This window comes from Nelumbo nucifera, chromosome 8 (genome assembly GCF_055504915.1).
Source record: "Nelumbo nucifera cultivar China Antique chromosome 8, China Antique-T2T, whole genome shotgun sequence".
NCBI lineage: Eukaryota > Viridiplantae > Streptophyta > Magnoliopsida > Proteales > Nelumbonaceae > Nelumbo > Nelumbo nucifera.
Window position 1 is genome coordinate 57860369 of NC_142656.1, and position 18417 is coordinate 57878785.

At 40.7% G+C, this 18417-nt stretch overlaps 1 protein-coding gene across 2 annotated transcripts in view; it reads right to left on the reverse strand.

The window, feature by feature from the left end:
• The window catches only part of LOC104612645 (putative UDP-N-acetylglucosamine--peptide N-acetylglucosaminyltransferase SEC), a 79724-nt gene that overhangs the window by 16017 nt on the left and 45290 nt on the right, over positions 1–18417 (reverse strand). For both annotated transcript variants that reach the window (XM_088892613.1, XM_010280150.3), the window contains exons 5-6: positions 7723–7839; positions 7580–7636 (exon numbers count right to left, since the gene is read on the reverse strand). In XM_088892613.1, coding sequence (XP_088748739.1) covers positions 7580–7636; positions 7723–7839 — 174 coding nt within the window. The remainder of the gene's footprint in view (positions 1–7579; positions 7637–7722; positions 7840–18417) is intronic.

Genomic DNA, 18417 nt, shown 5'->3' on the forward strand with positions numbered 1-18417 from the left:
TTTTTTGAAGGATAAAGAGAAATTTTCATTAAGATAAAAAAGAAAAGTAAAGAAGAAGGTGATAAGATATCCCCAAAAACATGAGAGAAATCTCAGGAAACCAAAAAAGGCCCAAGATAACTGCAGCTTACAAAGATGAAAATTACCCAATCATCCGAAAGAAAATTGAAGAAACAGATCCAACACATCCCCATAAAACAAGGACCACCAACCGGCACTAAACAAAAGCAAAGATACCTTTCCTGAAGCCCGCATCAGTCTTTATCTGTGAGCGTATCCTCTTGGGTTGAGAAATCCTCGTCCCATACCCCTCTCCATTGCAGATGAGCTTTATTTTTTTCTTTCTCTTCCTTTTCTCTTCTTTTAAATTCTTCAAAAGCCTTCCTAGAAAATTCCTCACCACCCCAAAAAACAGGCCCAAGCTTTTCCCAATCGTAACCTCTCTATCAACTAATTTCTGTATAGCCACACCACTTGAGTCTTCTTTGACTACATCATTATTCTGCGGCAGCCGGATCACACTAAATCAGAAACGTCATCACTCACCTTGTTTTCCTGTTGTTTCTTCAACGTAAGTGGAGTTGGAGACTGTTCTTGCACCATTAACCCCCATGATCAGAGTCAGGAGTCTCATTGCCTCTCACTCTTTTTCTTCTATACACCCATTTATACTTTTTTGTAGGTCCTCCCCTACCAAGCCAAGATTTAGCCTTGAAAAGATCTTTGTCACATGAACAATATTGTGCGATCTCAAATTGCACGGTTTCTTGCTGATTACCCCATTAATCTGATCCACCTCCTTTTCTTCAAGTTTGCTCCTTCAACCCAAATCGACACCCAGCCTTCCAACCTCAACCTCCTCGGTGAACTCATCAACACCTAAAACTTCCTTTTCCCCAACCTTGCCTTCAATCTCCGGCTCAACATCAGCACTAACACTCCTTTCCCAAACCTTCTCCTCCCTCTTCTAGCCTCACTGTTCAACAGAGTACACCCTCCAAAGATAGCAAAACTGGATTTCCAGAATCACATCTGGTCTCTAAAAGTGTCATACTTATACCCACAGGCTCTAGGGATACACAAATCCCATCAAACCCCCGGTTAACCAAAGATAGCGTCACCAATCACGGGACATGAATAGCCATCAAGCATTGTTCCTAAACCACCAATGATCCTCTTCTTGCCACATTTGTCAAACTTTGCGATTACCCAAATCCAACTCTCTTCCTTTCTTTTTCTAGCCTCAGTCGAGACCCTCTTTGTTACTCCATATGTTTTCAAAATTGGTTTGATAGGCCCTAAAAGCTTCTTCTTGCCATCTTTCCTGTTCCTGAAACGATTTTGCTTCCTGCCAATATGCAAATTGGCTTTGAAATCCTGAGCAGCTCTCAACTTTCCTAACGGGTGAGACGAGTGCTTCAGGCAAGATCCCTGAACTGCAACAACCGACGGAGAGCTTGCACCACAAAACAACTTGCCACCCTCAAGACCTTGTAGAGATTCTTACCGTGTTGAAAGGGAGGAATTATTTCCTCCTGATGATCCAAATGAAGGCCACGACACATTAGTCACGCGAATATGTAAATAATCACCTGAACTGGCTTTAGTAGCTTGTCCAAGACAAGTGACCGGTTCCCCCTCAATTCAGGCCAGTTTGAGCCTTCTCTTGCTTAATATGTTTTGTGGTCCCAATAAATTAAATGATAAGGATGGAATAGGCTCCGCATAAGAATCTTCTGGCTCAACAACTTCTAAAGATGACATCAGTCTATTGGCTAATATATTGTCAATAAATTTGGGTCCATTAAACTCTCGAATGTCACTATTGAGAGATATATTGTATTTGGTTGTATTTGTAATATTGATAAGTTATGGGGACTTAAATGTATTTCTCTTATTTAAGCAAGTGGTTGTATCTCTTGTCCTCATAGTGGATATGCTTCCTCTTCTCTTGTGGATGTAGGCTACCAATCCGAACCACATTAAACCTTGGTGTTTCTCTATTTATTCTTCTTGTTTCCTCCTTGAGTTGCTATTCTATTTTATGTTAATTGACATGGTATAAGAGCTATTTTATGTTGTTTAATAGTCACCTTCAAAAGTAGGCTTATTGGTATAATTTGACGAGTTGCTAAAATCCCTCTTAGTTCCGCCTAGTTCGAAGCAATCACCCCTGATACCTGACCCAGTCTCTTTATTGTTTTATTTCCTAACCCGATCAGGTCTATCATGTCACCCAAGTTTGAAATTTCAATAGCCATTCGTTTCTCGAGCTTACTCTCCACTCTTTCAAAACCAATTATAATTATCTACCCTTACCAAAAAGTAATTATTATTCCTTTTTCCTCCTGTCCTTTCTTCTTCCAAGCTGAACTCATCTTTCAATAGACCCTCTTCCATTCCTTTGCTACCATGTGGCCTCCATCCTGCCACATCAGCTTCGTCTTCAACCTCTCAACCTTCCCCCAGAGCAACACTTCATGTTCCGTCATGATCCAAACACCATTCAAGAAGATATCGACATCTCAAGGAACCTCCCTCGGCTTCATTCTGGCAACAAAAATCTTTGCAGAACAAAGCTTTGAGGTATCACAAGCTATGAAGACACCTCCAATCCAAAGATTGAAAGGGACTCTGAACAATCTGATAAGAAAAGCCCGTTATGGAACTCTCCATCGCACTAAGGCAAGCTCTGCTAAGCCTAAGTACTTTCCTCCCAATGCATGAAAGGTAGTCTTCAGCTATATAGAAACATCTAGTTGATACACTAACATAATATTCTGCATGTTACTGACATAGTGTACCTGGCATCCCTAATTGTGTAGGGAATTTTGGCCTGAAAAATGAAGGTGGGCAAATGTAGAATGGAGTTGCAACAGGCTCAATATCCCAAATTGAAACCCGGCTTGGGCATTCCCAGCTGTTGATTCATCCCATCCAACCTGTTGAGTTTGATCAATATCTTAACAAACATTGTCCATGAAAAGGTGTAAAGCAATGGTGTAGATACCAGTTTATTGAGTCAGAGAATCAACTTGCAAACTTATTCACACAGGAACCGAGTAGGCCTCGTATTGATTTTATTGCTACCAAGTTGGATATATGTAGTGCCCATTTGGGAGGGCTTTCTGACAGCTGCTTCTGGCTTTCCAATGTGGCCTCATGCAGAAAGCCTAGAAGTTAGGTGAAAAACCCAGAAAGCCAAAGTACGCTTTAATTGAGTAAGAAATCAATTTTCCAGTGAAGCTAGTTTTAGTAGCTTCTTCAAAGCGGCTCAGTCAAACACAGCTGAATCAAAGATGAAGCCCTCTCAAATGGGCTCATAATATATATGGATCAGCTTAAGTGGGAGTGTTAGTGCAGGTTGTAGTAGATCAGTTACTATTTTATAATTGTAGAAGAAATGAAGAGTAGTTTTGTAATTCTAACTGCACTTTATTATTCTTTCTTGTACTGTAATAGGCGTGTACATTAGTGTACAGCTCTTTTATTTTCTTTGTAAGGACAATCTTGTCCATTCACTTAAGATTAATATAAATACTTCTTTTCTGGGTTGGTTCAATCAGATTGATCAACCCTAACAGATCTGAACCTGTGTCTCTCTTCTTGCTCTTTCACCTTCTCACAAATTGACATGGTATTAGAGCAGGCTGCTCTTTGATCCTTTTCTCTTCCTTCTTGATCAGTTTGAGAATTATAATCATTGCCGATTGGTTCTGGACTGTTTTGATCTCTCCAAAGACTATTTCTCTGTGTTTTGCACACCTAGTAAGAGAGATTTCATTAGATCTCTCTCATATGACATCAGTTTGCAGCACGATTTGAAAGGAAATGTCGCCTAGGCCCTCTCATCATATTCTGAATTTTTCATTGAGATCCAAGAAGTTTTGAGAGAGATCTATACATCTCTTCTGGGCGGCTACATCCAGACTTTCCTTTTCAGGACTGTGAATCCAGTTTTCTCCTTTTGCTGGATCTTGGACAACCTCTAGTGACTGTAAGAGATTTCTATTCTCAGTTTTTGACTCTCTTAGATTGATTACTACTCATCTTGCTTGATTTGATCAGTTTTTACGTTGGCTTCTTTTCGTCATGGCTCTAGAAAAGAATGAAATTATTTCTGTCAAGTTCGATGGAAGCAATTATGCTCTCTGGAAGTTTCACTTTCAGTATTTTGTTTAAGGGAAAGGTATGTGGGGTTATATTGATGGTTCCACTTCCATGCCTGACACCAGTGATGTCAAAGGGCTGAAACAATGGAGAACTGAGAATGCTCAGGTTACTTCATGGATACTTGGGTCTATCTCGATGGATGTCAGTATTCCGATGAAAGGTCTCAAATCAGCCCATGACATGTTCGAATACCTTGAAAAGGTATACCAGCAATCGAATATGTCTAGGCAATATCAAATTGAAATTGATATCTTCCCCTATGTTCAAGGGGAGAAGCAGACTCAAGAATTTGTGAATCTTTGGACTGAATATGAACTGGCTCACTTTGGGGATCTGTCTACAGACTGTTGTGTGAAGACTATGAAGAAACACCTCAACAAGAGAAAGACCATGCACTTTTTGATGCACCTCAAACCTGATTATGAGACTTTATGCTCCAGTATACTCAGTAGAGAACCAGTGCCTAATCTTGACACAATTCTTAGAGAGTTGTTAAGGGAGGAAACTCGTCTTCTTACCTTGTCAGCACTAGATTGGAAGAAGGAACATGGGATTGATACAGTGTTTTTGGCTACCAAACAGAAAAGTAAGAAAGACTTCTCGAAGATGCAGTGTTATGAATGCAAAGAATATGGTCATATGGCATCCCACTATAAGAAGAAAAACTTTTGTACCTACTGCAAACAGCAGGGACACATTATAGTGGAATATCCAACTAGGCCTCCCAAGAAAGGACAACATAAGGCATATCAGGCCTCGGCTGAACCTGTATCCACTGATACTACTGCCTCATCATCAGCTCACAAGCTAGATGCATAGGGAAACCTGACTGAAGAAAAGATTTGTGAGCTCATGTCTTCATCTATTTCCTCTGCTTTTTCTGCTTTTGGACTGGCTGGTAAGTTTGCTTACTTGTGTTCATCTCCTTCTCACATGTGGATTATTGATTCCGGGGCCTCAAATCACATAATTGGGGCCTCCTTTGGTCAGTCTCCTAAACCTTGCACCTTTGACAACCATATTATTATTGCTAATGGTGATTCTCTACCTGTATGTGGTTGTGATGATTTATTTTTGTCCACTTATGAGTCTAAACCCTTACATCTTCCCAAAACCTTCTTTGTGCCTAAATTGATTACTAGCCTAATCTCTATTGGGCAACTTGTTGATGATGGTAATAATGTCTTATTTACTCGTGATGGTTGTTTTATTCAGGATCAGCACACTAAGGAGCTGAAGGGGAAGGGGCGTAGGCTTGGGAGGCTATTTGCTTTGGAATTCGAGAAGAAGAGAGCTTCACCATACTCTTGTTTGCTATCTATTACCCCCGGTTCTTCTATTTCCTCCTGTAATAATGTGTGGCACCTATGGCACAAACGTTTGGATCACACTCATACTAAAAATTTGGATTACTTATTTTCTTCTAGTTGTTTGCCTATGACTACTTCTTTAGTTAAAAACGTTGATAAATCTTGTTTAACTTGCTACTATAGTAAAAGTCATGTTTGACCTTTTCCATCTTCTACTAAACATGCATCTACACCTTTTTACCTTATTCATAGTGATGCGTGGTCGTCTCCAATTGTTTCACGCTTGGGTTATAAGTATTTTTGTGTTATTCATTGATGACTTTACTTGTTACACATGGGTTTATTTCTTTCAAAAGAAATCAGAACTTTTATCCATGTTTAAGAATTTTCATGCTATGGTAAGGACCCAAATTAAAAGTACTATAAGTATTTTGAGGTCAGATTCAAGGGGAGAGTATTCAGTCCTAGAGATCTTGTCCCGATACTCCTCAACAAAATGGAGTATCAGAGCGCAAGAATCGTCACATTGCTAGTATGGTGAGATCCTTGATAATAGACTCTCATGCTCCCCTTACCTTCTGGGTGGAGGTGACCCGCACTACTATTCACATCATCAATATTCTTCCTATACCTATCCTTGGAAATTCTTCTCTCCATCAATCCTCATTTCATCGCCCACCAAACCTATCCATACTTTGTGTCTTTGGATGTGTTTGTTTTGTCCATCTCAATGTTTTAAAAGCGAAAGGCACAAGGCGAAAGGCGAGGCGCATGCCTTTTTTAGGCAAGGCGTACAATTAAAAAAAAAAAAAGCTAAGAAAAAAAAATGTCGAAAAATTAAAAAAAAATGCCAAAAAATTCAAAAAATGCAAAAAAATAAAAAAATTATAAAAACACAATATTAATAAAAATATAAACTTAAATTTTAAAATAAATGTTTTAAAAAACCTATTATCTAAAATTAAAATACATAAACATAATATGTAAAGCATATTAAAATGAGAATTTAAAAATGAAATCAAACATATAAAACATTTTCAAGCATATAAAACCCACAATCTCTTTTTTTCTAAATTATGCTACTTCAAGTAGCTAATGTGACATATTACATTCCTAATTCTATGAGCCATCTTTGTGCCACGCCCCTCAAGGCAAGCCCAAACAAGTCCATGTTAGAGTCTTAAATTCTTAGTTTTCACACAAAAAGTAATGATTTTTTAGTTTTAATTGCATGAAATTCACTAGCCAACCTACTACATTATAGTTCTCCTGCATCCACCTCTCATAAGTAGGGTCATCCTCTATAGGTTTCTCCTTGGTCCCAATGATGTATCCCCATTTCCTTCTACTGCAAACATGAACCTTTATAGACTGGGACCAAGCTAAAACATTGGTTCCATCCAACTTTACTAAGGTTACTTCCCCTAATAGAGTCTCCACAGACCTTCTTGGACCAAACCTGGAGTCGGTGGAGAGTTTCATCTCACCTCCAGCTCGCTCCATTGTCCAAACAGAGATAAACGAAAATCAAAATAAGGTGTTACTACTCAAGGCTTACTGTCCTAAGTCAAAAACTGCTCTTTAAATAATCAAATTAGGGTTTTCACCGAACCCTATCAAAGGCTTCAGAAACATTTCCAACTTGGACCAATCTCAAAGATAGTTAGAATGCTTCTATTCTATCACCAAGCACCACGTCCAGACCAAGTAATCAGAAGGCTCTCTAGTTAGCTAGGGTTTTCGGGAAACTCTCCAAGAAGCATTTTTCAAATTCTATAGTTCTAACACCAATCTCTAGATTATGTTGACCAAATAGATAACATAGAGAATAACTTGAGAATGTAGCTTATTTACAATATTTTAACACATGAAAGAGAACATCTACTGGACAAACTAATACCATGACAAAGAAAGCTAACTAGAAAATATTGATCAAAAAACAAGAAAGCTAACTAGAAAATGCCTAAACTAATAATGCCAATATACAGCTTCCGATCCACCACCATTCCCACAAAAAAAATGAGGAGAAAAGCATAAAAGGAAAGAATGGAAGAAATCCAGAAGGGAAACAACATCCCTAGTTTTTTGCAGCTTACCTCTTTGACTAAACCTTGTACTTTCATCAAATTTCCAAGATTGCTATGTGCATCAACCTATGCAAGTTAAAAAGCTCATTGTCAGCACAAATCATGCACAATGAAATAAATACTGAAAACATTAAAATGATGTAAGGCTCTACCAAGTGTGGATTCAATGCAAGAGCCTGGCGACAACACTGAGCTGCTTCATTGAGCCTTCCTTTCCGCATGTATGCACTAGCCAAGTTTGACCATGCATCACAAAAATTTGGGCGAAGCTGCAAACAGGAAGTACATCCAGAGATCAACTAAGTAATGTTTGTCAATATATGTTTCTCAAGACATAAAAATAATAAACACTTTGAAAGATTTAAAGAAAAATAAACATCATTCTCAAAAAGCATTGCTCTGTACTTGTAAAAGGGATTCGTTACAAAATTGGCACAGGTTCAAGGGTTAGCTTTGGATGGACAAGTGGTGTGGTGACCAACCACTTGTTAAGTGGTTCTGTTTTCAGCAGGTGACTGATTTTCCTAGACTTGCCTTTGAGTGGGACCCTAAAAGTCCAAGTTTCTGGGAGCCAGTGTTGAAAAAGTGTGAAAAGAAGCTAGCCACTTGGAAACGATGTTACCTATCAAATGGGGGGAGACTTACACTCATTAAGACTTCTCTTGCAAACCTGCCCATCTACTTCCTCCTAGTGTTCCAGATTCCTGCCAAAATCAGAACCCAAATTGAGAAGCTTCAAAGAGAAGAGACTTCCTTTGGGAAGGTGTAGGGGAGAAAAGAAATCATCCAGTGAGCTGGGTGCAGACCTGTAAACCTAAGGAGGCTGGAGGTCTAGAAATTGGCCACCTGAAAGAGAAGAATCCTCCCTACTTGGAATGATCTGTGGTGGGGCAACTCTACTTTAGCAGACTCCTACCCTAGACTTTTTAACCTCACTCTTAACAAAGAAGCTACCATTTCCCAGTGCCTCCCCTTTTTCCCCACTGAAAGCAACATTAACTTGAACCTTAGAAGACCTTTAAGGGATTCGGAGAACAGTGAATTAACTGAGCTCCTCCTCTCTCACAGAGAAGTCTACATCTCTCCTAACTCACTAAATTCCCGGTCTGGAAACCCCACCCTATAGGTGAGTTCTCTTCCAAATCTTTCTTGAAGGTTCTGGTCACAGAAGAGCAGAGCTGCAATTTTCCTTTCAAGAAGGTCTGGTGCAACTATGTTCCCTCCAGAGTGTGCTTTTTCATTTGGGAAGCCTGCCTGCACAAGAATAAACACTTGTGACCTGTCACAAAAGAACCTTGGCAGACTAGCTATTTCCCCCCATGTCTGCATCCTTTGTCTGAGAGAAGGGGAAACAACTGATCACCTTTTCATCCACTGCCAGGGAACCAAAGATATTTGGTGTCATTTCCTTCAGCTACCTGGGTTGCTCCAAATCACCCTCAGGACCTGCTTCACCGGTGGCAAGGCAAAGGATTGAGCAAAAGAGGCAAGGTGTTTTGGAAAATAATTTTGCATGCTGTGCTTTGGGGAGTTTGGGAAGAAAGGAACAACCACTTATTTGAGAACAAGGCAAGATCAAGGACTGATTTGATCTCACACATCACCTACATCTGTAATCAGTGGGCAACCAGTTCAGACAAATTTTAAGGAGTCTCCATAAATGACCTGAACAGGGATGATGACCTCTTCCTTTTCTCCTCCCCCCACCATCTAGAGGGGGACTCGCCCTAGGGCGGAAGAAACATGAACCCTAAGCTTCGATGGAAGTGCTTCAGGTAACCCCGGAGCTGGAGGAGTACTAAGGGATGAAAATGGAAGCATTTGCTGGGAGTACAATGGACCGATAGGTACAGCCGACTCTACTAACGCAGAAGTGATGGCTGCACTTACGGGAATCCAACTAATCAACTGACTAGGCATTCAGAACTTATCCATAGAAGGAGATTCAGCTAAAACCATAAAGTGGTTAGGAAGACAGGAGGCTGGACCATGGAGAATCAGTCACTTTCTGGCAGAAGAAAGGGATTTATTGGCAGCTTCAAATGCAAACCTGCACTGGATCCCAAGGGAACACAATGCTCTTGCAGATGGGTTAGAAAAATTAGGTGCTCTTTTAGAAGTTCTGTACTGTGTTCTTAGGGGTCTGATCCCTGTTTTTCTTTCATCTTCTCTTTGTACACCCTCTTGTGTACCCCTCTTCTTGTTTAATGAAATCAGTTTTCTCACACACACAAAAAAAAAAAGATCAGTACCCTCCAAAGTAGCTTTTCTTGTGTGAACTGACACCTTGGAGATATGTTTAACAATGCATAGTCTACTGATGAGGGGGATGCCACTGTTGAATACTGTTGAGAGTGTAAGGGCATTTGTGTCCTTTCAGGTTTTTTGCATTTGGGAGCCTATTCAAGGGCCCATTTATAATTTTCTTCAATATGTTAAGTAAAACATTTCAGGGTGTAAACAGTAACACTTCTAGAGCATCGGAAGACCAAGGAAAGCATCAGCCGCTGGTCGTGACTCACAGACGAACCTGCTGATGTCAGCACACCACCGGTTGATGTCAGCAGCCCATACAGTCGGTGGCGTCCATCTGCAGTTTTGATGCCCATTGGTGCACCCCGTTTTTAGAGGAATTTTGATATACATTTCATGGAGGTTTGAAGTTGTTTTACATTTTTCTTGGATTTTTCAAATGAAAATTGGCAAAAAATACAGATCTAGAGTTTAGGGCTTACATGCATGGTGGGTTGGTTGCTGTTAAATCCACTTGCGTTTGAATCATGGTAAAATTTTGAGATTGTAGGAAGTAGTCTCAGATTTTTTGGAGCCCTAAAACTTTTTTGGGAAATTTTCTCTTCTCCTATTTTGCCGCCAACACCATCTTTTCCCTTGTTTTACTGTTGTAGCCCATGTTTAATCTTAAGGAAAAGGTGTTTGGCTATTCAGCTAGTGTTGGGATACTATGGGATTAAGGCATGTACTCGATTGGACCTAAGTGCAAGTGGGAGCTATTAAACAGTGTATACCTTTATCTCTAATCAGATTGATGTACAAATATATTTATTGTAAATGAATAAAAGTACATTATTGTTTCATGTTGGTATTCGTATGTTTCTGTGTAATTACACATTAAACTAGACACTTATGGGACTCGTGTTAGTTGGAAATGTTCTCCGCCGTTGGATAGACTTGGGGAGTTTATCTTGCCAAGGCTAACACTGATGTTCTACCAAAGAAATCGGGGCAGCTTGTCTCAGCTGCTAGGGTTAGACCTAAAGCACATAAAATGTGTGTTTGGATGAAACATTGAACCCGGACCATTTTCTAGTTATGCCCTGGACCTTGGAGATTGATGGGAAAAACTAGAAAGTTACACATAACCCCTAGACTTGATTATGGTACTATACTAGCTATTGGATTGGGTTGCTTTTCATATGCCAATCAGTGAGATCCATCAAGGGTCAAAACCAAGGTATGTTGGGGTAGTCTGAGAATTCACCTAAGTGGGTGATCATAGTGATAGGATCGACCCCTTTGACGGACAAAGTGAATGATAGGGCTTACACTCTCTCTAATGGAAACCTAAACTGCCGACAGTGGATTTCAACTACGTTTGTGATTTGGTTTTGCAAAATATACATATATTTTTTTATAAATAATAAGGATAAATTTCATTAATAAAAACTAGTGCAGTTACAAGCTTCCCGTGGAGAGGCACGAGCTATGTCCTCTCCTAATAGTAGGAAGAAAGTCAAAAGATAGAAAACAGATTCAGTCTACAGTTGAGCCCAATATAAACTTTCCCTATTTACCCCTTGCTTTGCAAGACCATCAGCCATAGAGTTTGCTGATCTCCCCACCCATTGTATTCTCACTGTCAAGCTTCTTGTTAGGCAGTTGAATTTTTTAATTTCATTCTTAAAACACTACACTATAGATTCTGGATTTTGTAGCCAGCCCACTACCACCTTGGAGTCTCCTCCTATTATCAACTGTTCCACACCTATCAGCATTGCTAACTGTACTCCCTGGATAGCGGCAGCAAGTTCCGCCCTAGTAGAGTTTCCAACTCCTATGGGTCCTGAGAAAATAAGAACCACATTCCCACTCTAATTCCTCAATACCCCTCCCACCCTTGACGGACCAGGATTACCAAGACTACTTCTGTCGAAATTCAGCTTCAAGAATCTTTCAAGAGGGGGTTCCCAAGCCATACTCACTTTAGTCTTTATGGATGAACAATTAGCCACTACTAACCAATTCCTCTAAACATCATTAAATGAGAATTGATGGAATAGGTCCAGCAATTTTAGCCACAAGATCACCCTATTTAGAATGCAGTCCTTCATCTCTTCTAGGCTTCTCTCCTCTTGGAAAATTCTGGTATTCCTTTCTTCCCACACGGACCAGATCAGCGCTGCTCTTGCACACCTCCACATAATTCTTCCTCTTCAGTTCCACCAAGGGAAGAAAGCAGGATCAAAAATCAAACTTGCATCTGCTGGCCTAACGAACCTGCACCCAAACAATGAGAAGAGCCACTCCCACAACTCTGCAGTAAATGAACAAGATATTAGTATATGGTTACAGCCCTCACCAATGTGACCTGCAAAGAATACACCAGGAAGGTGAGAGACAGAGAAAAGGTCTTCTCTTTTGTAAAATGTCAAAGGTGTTTATTTTCCCATAATACACTTCCCAGCAAAAAGCCATAACCTTAGGGGGAGCAGGCCTGCACCAAATCTCCTTAAAAGGGAAAGGCTGGTTGGGGGTAGACTGAGTAATGGATTTAAAAAAAGAAGCGCATGAAAAGGATCCGTTCCACTGGGGTGTCCAAACATACTGTATCAATACCAGATTTGTGAGAGACACAATTTCCTCTTCCCTTAAACCACTACGAAACCCATGGAAAAATACTTTGACAAAAAATGCTTTTTATACCTTGAAACAGAGAACAAAGAAGGGAAAAGGTCCTTCAATGGAGCCTCTCCAACCCAAGTATCCTCCCAAAATAGGACTGAGTTACCATTTCAAACATCATACCTGATAAAACTGAGAAGTGGAGGAAGAATGCCATGAATAGCTTTCCAAGGTGTTGCCAAGGTTGCCAGCCGTGATACTCTAGCATCCCATCCATTTTTTGAGCGACCATGAATACTACACACCACCTCATGCTAAAGTCTCTCTCCACTGGCCACCTCCACAGCCACTTCCCCAGCAATGCTTTATTTTTTTTAATCAAATTCCCTAACCCCAATCTCCCTTCCTCTTTATTCCGGCATACCACCTCCCATTTTATCAAGTGATCCTTCTTACTTTCCTCTGGCTCCCAAAGAAAATCTCTCATAAACTTCTCTAGCTTTTCAGCTTCCCTAGGTGGTATCCTAAACATAGGCAGGAAATAGATTGGTAAGTTAGCAAGTGTGGCTCTTATTAACGTGATTCTACCCCCCAAGGATAAGTAGTTTTTCCTCCACGATGTTAACTTCTTTTGGAACCACTCTACCACTGGACACCAAAAGCTACTCTCCCTAGGGTTTGCCCCTAGTGGAAGCCCCAAGTAGGTCATAGGCCAAGACGAGATAGAACATCCTAAGCTTCTTGCTATAAACTCCACTTCCTTATCCTCCAAGTTAACACCAGCTATACAACTCTTTTCAAAGTTGACACTCAAATTTGACAATCTCTCAAAACTTCTAACTAGATCCTTGAGATTTCTCACTTTCTCAATATCATCCCCGTCACAGAAAATCAGAATATCATCTTCAAATTGGAGATGGGTGACCGGAATACCATCCCTACCTATTCTCCACCCTTTAATCACATCTTCTCTATCAGCCTTTGAGATCATTCTACTAAGCACCTCTGCTATTAGAGTGAAGAGGAAAGGTGATAGAGGGTCCCCTTGCCTGATACCTCTACAAGCTAGGAAGAAATCCTTCACCACTCCATTAACCAAGACAGAGTAATTGTAGGAACTAATACATCCAAAAATTCAACTTCACCACTTATTCTCAAACCCACAATTTCTCAATACTTGTACCAAAAAATGCCAGTCCACCAAATCATAGGCCTTTTCTAGATCCAACTTACAAACAAAGCCTTTTATTTTAGATCTTCTCATATCCTCCACACACTCATTAGCAATTAGGATCTGATCTGCTATTTGTCTCACTTGTACAAAGCCTCCTTAGGCTTGGCTTATTAGGGATGGGAGAACTGCTTTAAGCCTTAAAGACAACACCTTAGCCAAAATTTTAAAAATGCTAGTTACCGAACTAATTGGCCTGAAATCCTTAGGTTGGATAGCATCTGATTTCTTAGGGACTAAGGCCAAAAAAGTGGCTTCGACTCCCAGACTTACTATATGATTCTCTATAAATTCCTCAACAGCATCACATAAATCCTCTTTCAAAATGTCCCAACAATCTTGGTAGAAAGCCATAGTAAATCCATCAGGACCTAGTGCCTTAGATTTATCCATCATAAACACTGCCCTTCTGATCTCCTCTTCTTCAACATTCCTTTCTAACCACCTTGCTTTTTCTCCATCTAATCTCAGCCATTCCAATCCTTCCAAAGGCACCCTCTCTTCAAAGTCCTACTAAAGATGGCTTTAAAATGATCTACAAAGGTCCTAGCTATATCCTCTTGGTTGGTAATTACCTGCCCTTCTATCTCTAGTCTAGCCACTAAGTTCTTCCTCCTACCATTTTCCAACTCATGAAAGAACCTAGTATTCCCATCCCCCTCCTTAATCCACTTATGCCTTGACTTTTGCCTCCAACAAATCTCTTCTTTGAGTAAAACCTCTTCTAGGTCCTTCTTCAATTGCCTTCTTGATTCTCTGTCCTGCTCATTTAGCAACCCTTGGGCTTCCCTCTCATCCATTTTTTCAATTTGTGTGAATAGGCTCAACTTTTGTTCCTCTATCCTACCAAAGTGATCTTTATTCCACTCCTTCAATTTGGCTCTTAGTCTCTTCAACTTCTAATGAAATTTGATTCCTTTCCACTTTATTCCCCTTAACTCCTCGTTCCAACAACCGTTCACTATGCTTTCAAAACCCGGATGAGTTAACCACATATTCTCAAACCTAAGTGGTTTAGGTCCACTAATTAGGGATTCCACACCGATCTTGATGGGACAATGGTCTGATGTGACCCTAGGCAAAGCTCTAGAGAGCAGATTTCCCCAGTAGTTTTCCCATTCTAGGTTGAATAAAAACCTATCCAGCTTTGAACACAGAGGATTATCTTGAAAGTTAGACCAGGTGAATCTAGCTTGCAACAAAGGAATTTCTTTTAGCTCACAATCTTCTATAAACCCGTTAAATTTCCTCATGCTTGTTGTAATTGACTATACACGATTGCTAGATTCCTCTGAGTATCTTGTAACAATAAAATCCCCTTCCAAACACCAGGGTCCATTCCATAAACCCCGAATTGCATACAATTCCTCCCACAATTCATTTCTTTCTCTGTACGTATTAGGGCCATACACATTGGTAATTACCCAACAAAATCCATCCGCTACATTCTTGAATTTACTAGAGACAGAGTATCTACCCACTAGCTCCTCCACTGCTTCCACTACCTCATTCTTCCAAACGGTGACAATTCCTCCAGAGGCACCCCAAGATGGAGTCGAGGACCAACTAACACCCCTAATCCTCCAAAAACTTCTCCATCTTCCATCCAGTTTAGAGAGCTTCATCTCTTGCACCATCACAATCAGGCTTCTCTCTTGTGAATAAATCCTTTATTACCCTGCACTTCCCAATCCTCTCACACTCCAACTGATAATCCTCATGGACACACTTTCAATAAAGTCCCTCCTGAAGTCAACTCCTCACCTAGAGTTCTTCCTCCTTTCTCCCCTTCTGCTAAACTCAATATCAGCCTCAAAGTCAGATATTAGTCGTTGCACCTCAGTCCTTTCTTCTTTTTATGCTCCTTTTTCTCCTCTTTTTTTTCCTCAGGTTTCCTATGGTATGTTTTAACTACTTCTTTCCGCACCCCAAGGTCAACCTTTTGATAATCTCTTCATGTTTTAGAATTCAATTGTCCTCTTATCACCTTCTATTTCAACACCCTCTCCTTCCTCACTAGGCAATCCCTTCTTCTGAAAATTCCCTTCCAAGTAATCTTCCTTCATTCTGATTTCCTCACAATCTGTACAGATCAACTTCCATATTCTCTCCACCTCTTCCCCCAAACCTTTATAACAAGTTGACTCTTCCTTCCTCTTATGTTCATGATTGCCACTGCACCTTCATCCCTTCCTTTAGACACTGAATCTACTCCTTCATGATGGGATATTAGAGTATCTGCAACAAGCTGAACACACATATCAGTAACAAAAACCGAATGGACACCCATACTTGACCGTAGAGTAGGAGAACGAAGAAGAAACAAGGCTTGCATCTGAGAAATTACAGGTAGTGTCAAGTCTTCCCCCTTAGTTGGCGTTTGCAGTGAGGTGGTTAAGGTTAAATTTTCACCTTTGTCTAGTCTTACCACCGGAGAAACCCGTTCCTGTTCCCTCCTTTCTGGCCTATCTTCACAGACCACCGGAAAATTCTGTGCCTTTATACTAACTCTGTTTGTGTTCTGAGAGGTTGTAGTTGCTCCCCAAGGGGGGGGTGTAATAAGCTCAGATTTTGAAGCCTTACTTTCAATCCTCCTCACCTCCCCTTCTTCCCCATGAGAGATTCCTTCTAAAAAAAGAACCTCTGTATTGAAGATACCTTCCTGTAACATATCCAAGTTTTCTTGCAAGTCAATATACTTCCCAAACTCGCTATATCAGTCGAATCTTCAGCATCACCACCTTCTTCATCTGTGTCTTCACTGTCTTCAAGAAGCTCTAAATCTCGTCGTTTTATGCTTATGGGGTTCCGCCTGTCCGGAGAAAGAAGATTTGACTTCTTGATCGGGACCCATTGCAGGGAAGTTGGGGATGAGACTGCTACTCGAGCACAAACCTGAGAGGAGCTTGAGGATGAGGGAGATAGATGGTTCTTACCATCTATTGGAGCTCTCCCCTTTCCAGGCGCGTGTAACTTAAGTGAATCACATAACCCACTTACCTGAACCTTGGCTTGGGCCAACTTAAGTCGCGGCCCACCTTTTGTTTCTTTAGAAAGCCCATCAAAATTTTGGGGCCCACTCGGGCTAATATGCTCTGGCACATGAGACTTTACAATGTCACACTCAGTGCCCACTACACCCAAATCAGGTTCACCATTTTTTGGTTCAACCCAGTCTGATTCCTTTACCTTCCTTCTGTAACTTGAATTTAAATCAAGGTTCTCACCGCCTTTTACCACCTAAGCATAAGATTTACTGTCCTCCTGATAGCTTGCTCTCCACGTAGTTGACCGCCCAACCCTGTTCCTTGACCTTTGCCATTTTGACCTTCCAGCCTGCCGAAACCTTTAGGGAGTCCTAAAGGCTGCCCATCCAATTTTGTGAGAGTATTAACTTTCCCTGAGTGCACTACCCCCAACCTGCCATGTAGCTCTAACATTTCTGTCCTTTCATCTTCAACCTATCGAGCCTCCCTCCACAGACTAGCTTCAATGGAGGAGGCCAACCACACCGGATGAAAAACCCCATCAACATTAATACTTATCTTTCTGGGTATATCTTCAAGCTTAACTCCACTCAACAACAAGGCTGCCGACCATAGGTCTCCCCAGAACTTTCCATCAAGACGGGCACCACATAACACTGCAATGGAGGCTGCTATCTCATGATTCCACAGGTGGAAAGTCAGCCCAATCACTCGAATAACACCATCTTCCACTAAGAAGAACTTGGAGTTCGAAGGAGACCACTTAAACAAAGTAAAAGAACCTACTGCACCCTGAAAGCTCAAAGCTTCAACTTCAATCAGATTTTCTACGGGATCATGGAGAGCCTTATAATTGTTAAAGGGGGTCAGGATAAAGGTGGTTCTTAGGTTCAATTTTTGTATTAATAAATCAGTAACTTTCCTCCACTCCAAGATCGGACTATTGGCCTCTAACACCAGCATGTCCTCCCAACGTTCTTTCCTTACATTAACAGTCATTGTCGGGAGGTTCTGACAGTGTGCCATAACAAACATATCCTTCTTTTACACCTCAGCAGCAGTCTTCCATGGAACCCCTCCCTCTGCTTTATCTTCCCCTTTTCTCCTGGAGATAAGAAAGGTCTTCAACACTGTAGCAACCTCCTTCCATCCTTGACTATTTTTTCCTTGAGGAAAGCAGACCGTTTGCTTCTTACCTTTAGCAAAGAATTCAGACAAAGAGATGTATGAACCTTTTGAGTTTCTTTTACACTCCATCAAGTATCTTCTTTTACACGATGTATGAACCTTTTGAGTTTCTTTTAGGCTAGGATGTCCCTTAATCTTCAACTCCTCGAAGAGAAAATCTTTAGCTTCTATTCTCAAGGACTTCCTCCATCGTGCAATTTCCACAAAGCCTCTTCTCTCCATCTCCCCAAGCTTAGAGCAATAGCAAAGTATGCTTATAAAAAATATATATTTATGTTATATATATATATATTAATGTTTTATAAAAAATATGTTTGCAAAAGGTTTTAATTCTCGGAATCCATCCAAGCAGAGAGTGTGACACTGTACCTTGCAACCAGGGGAAAGGACCTTCCCTATCGGGCAGTGTTTGATCATTATGGGCCGAGAGGCTAAGTGTAAGAGACCAACACAGGGCTGATTACCTGATGGGCTTTATCTTACTTAAGTCCATTATCCTTGAATCTTCATAGGATGGCTGAATTCAAGGATCACTTAAGTGTAAATGTTGGGCCCATATTGAGCCCAAAGTGATGTGCTCA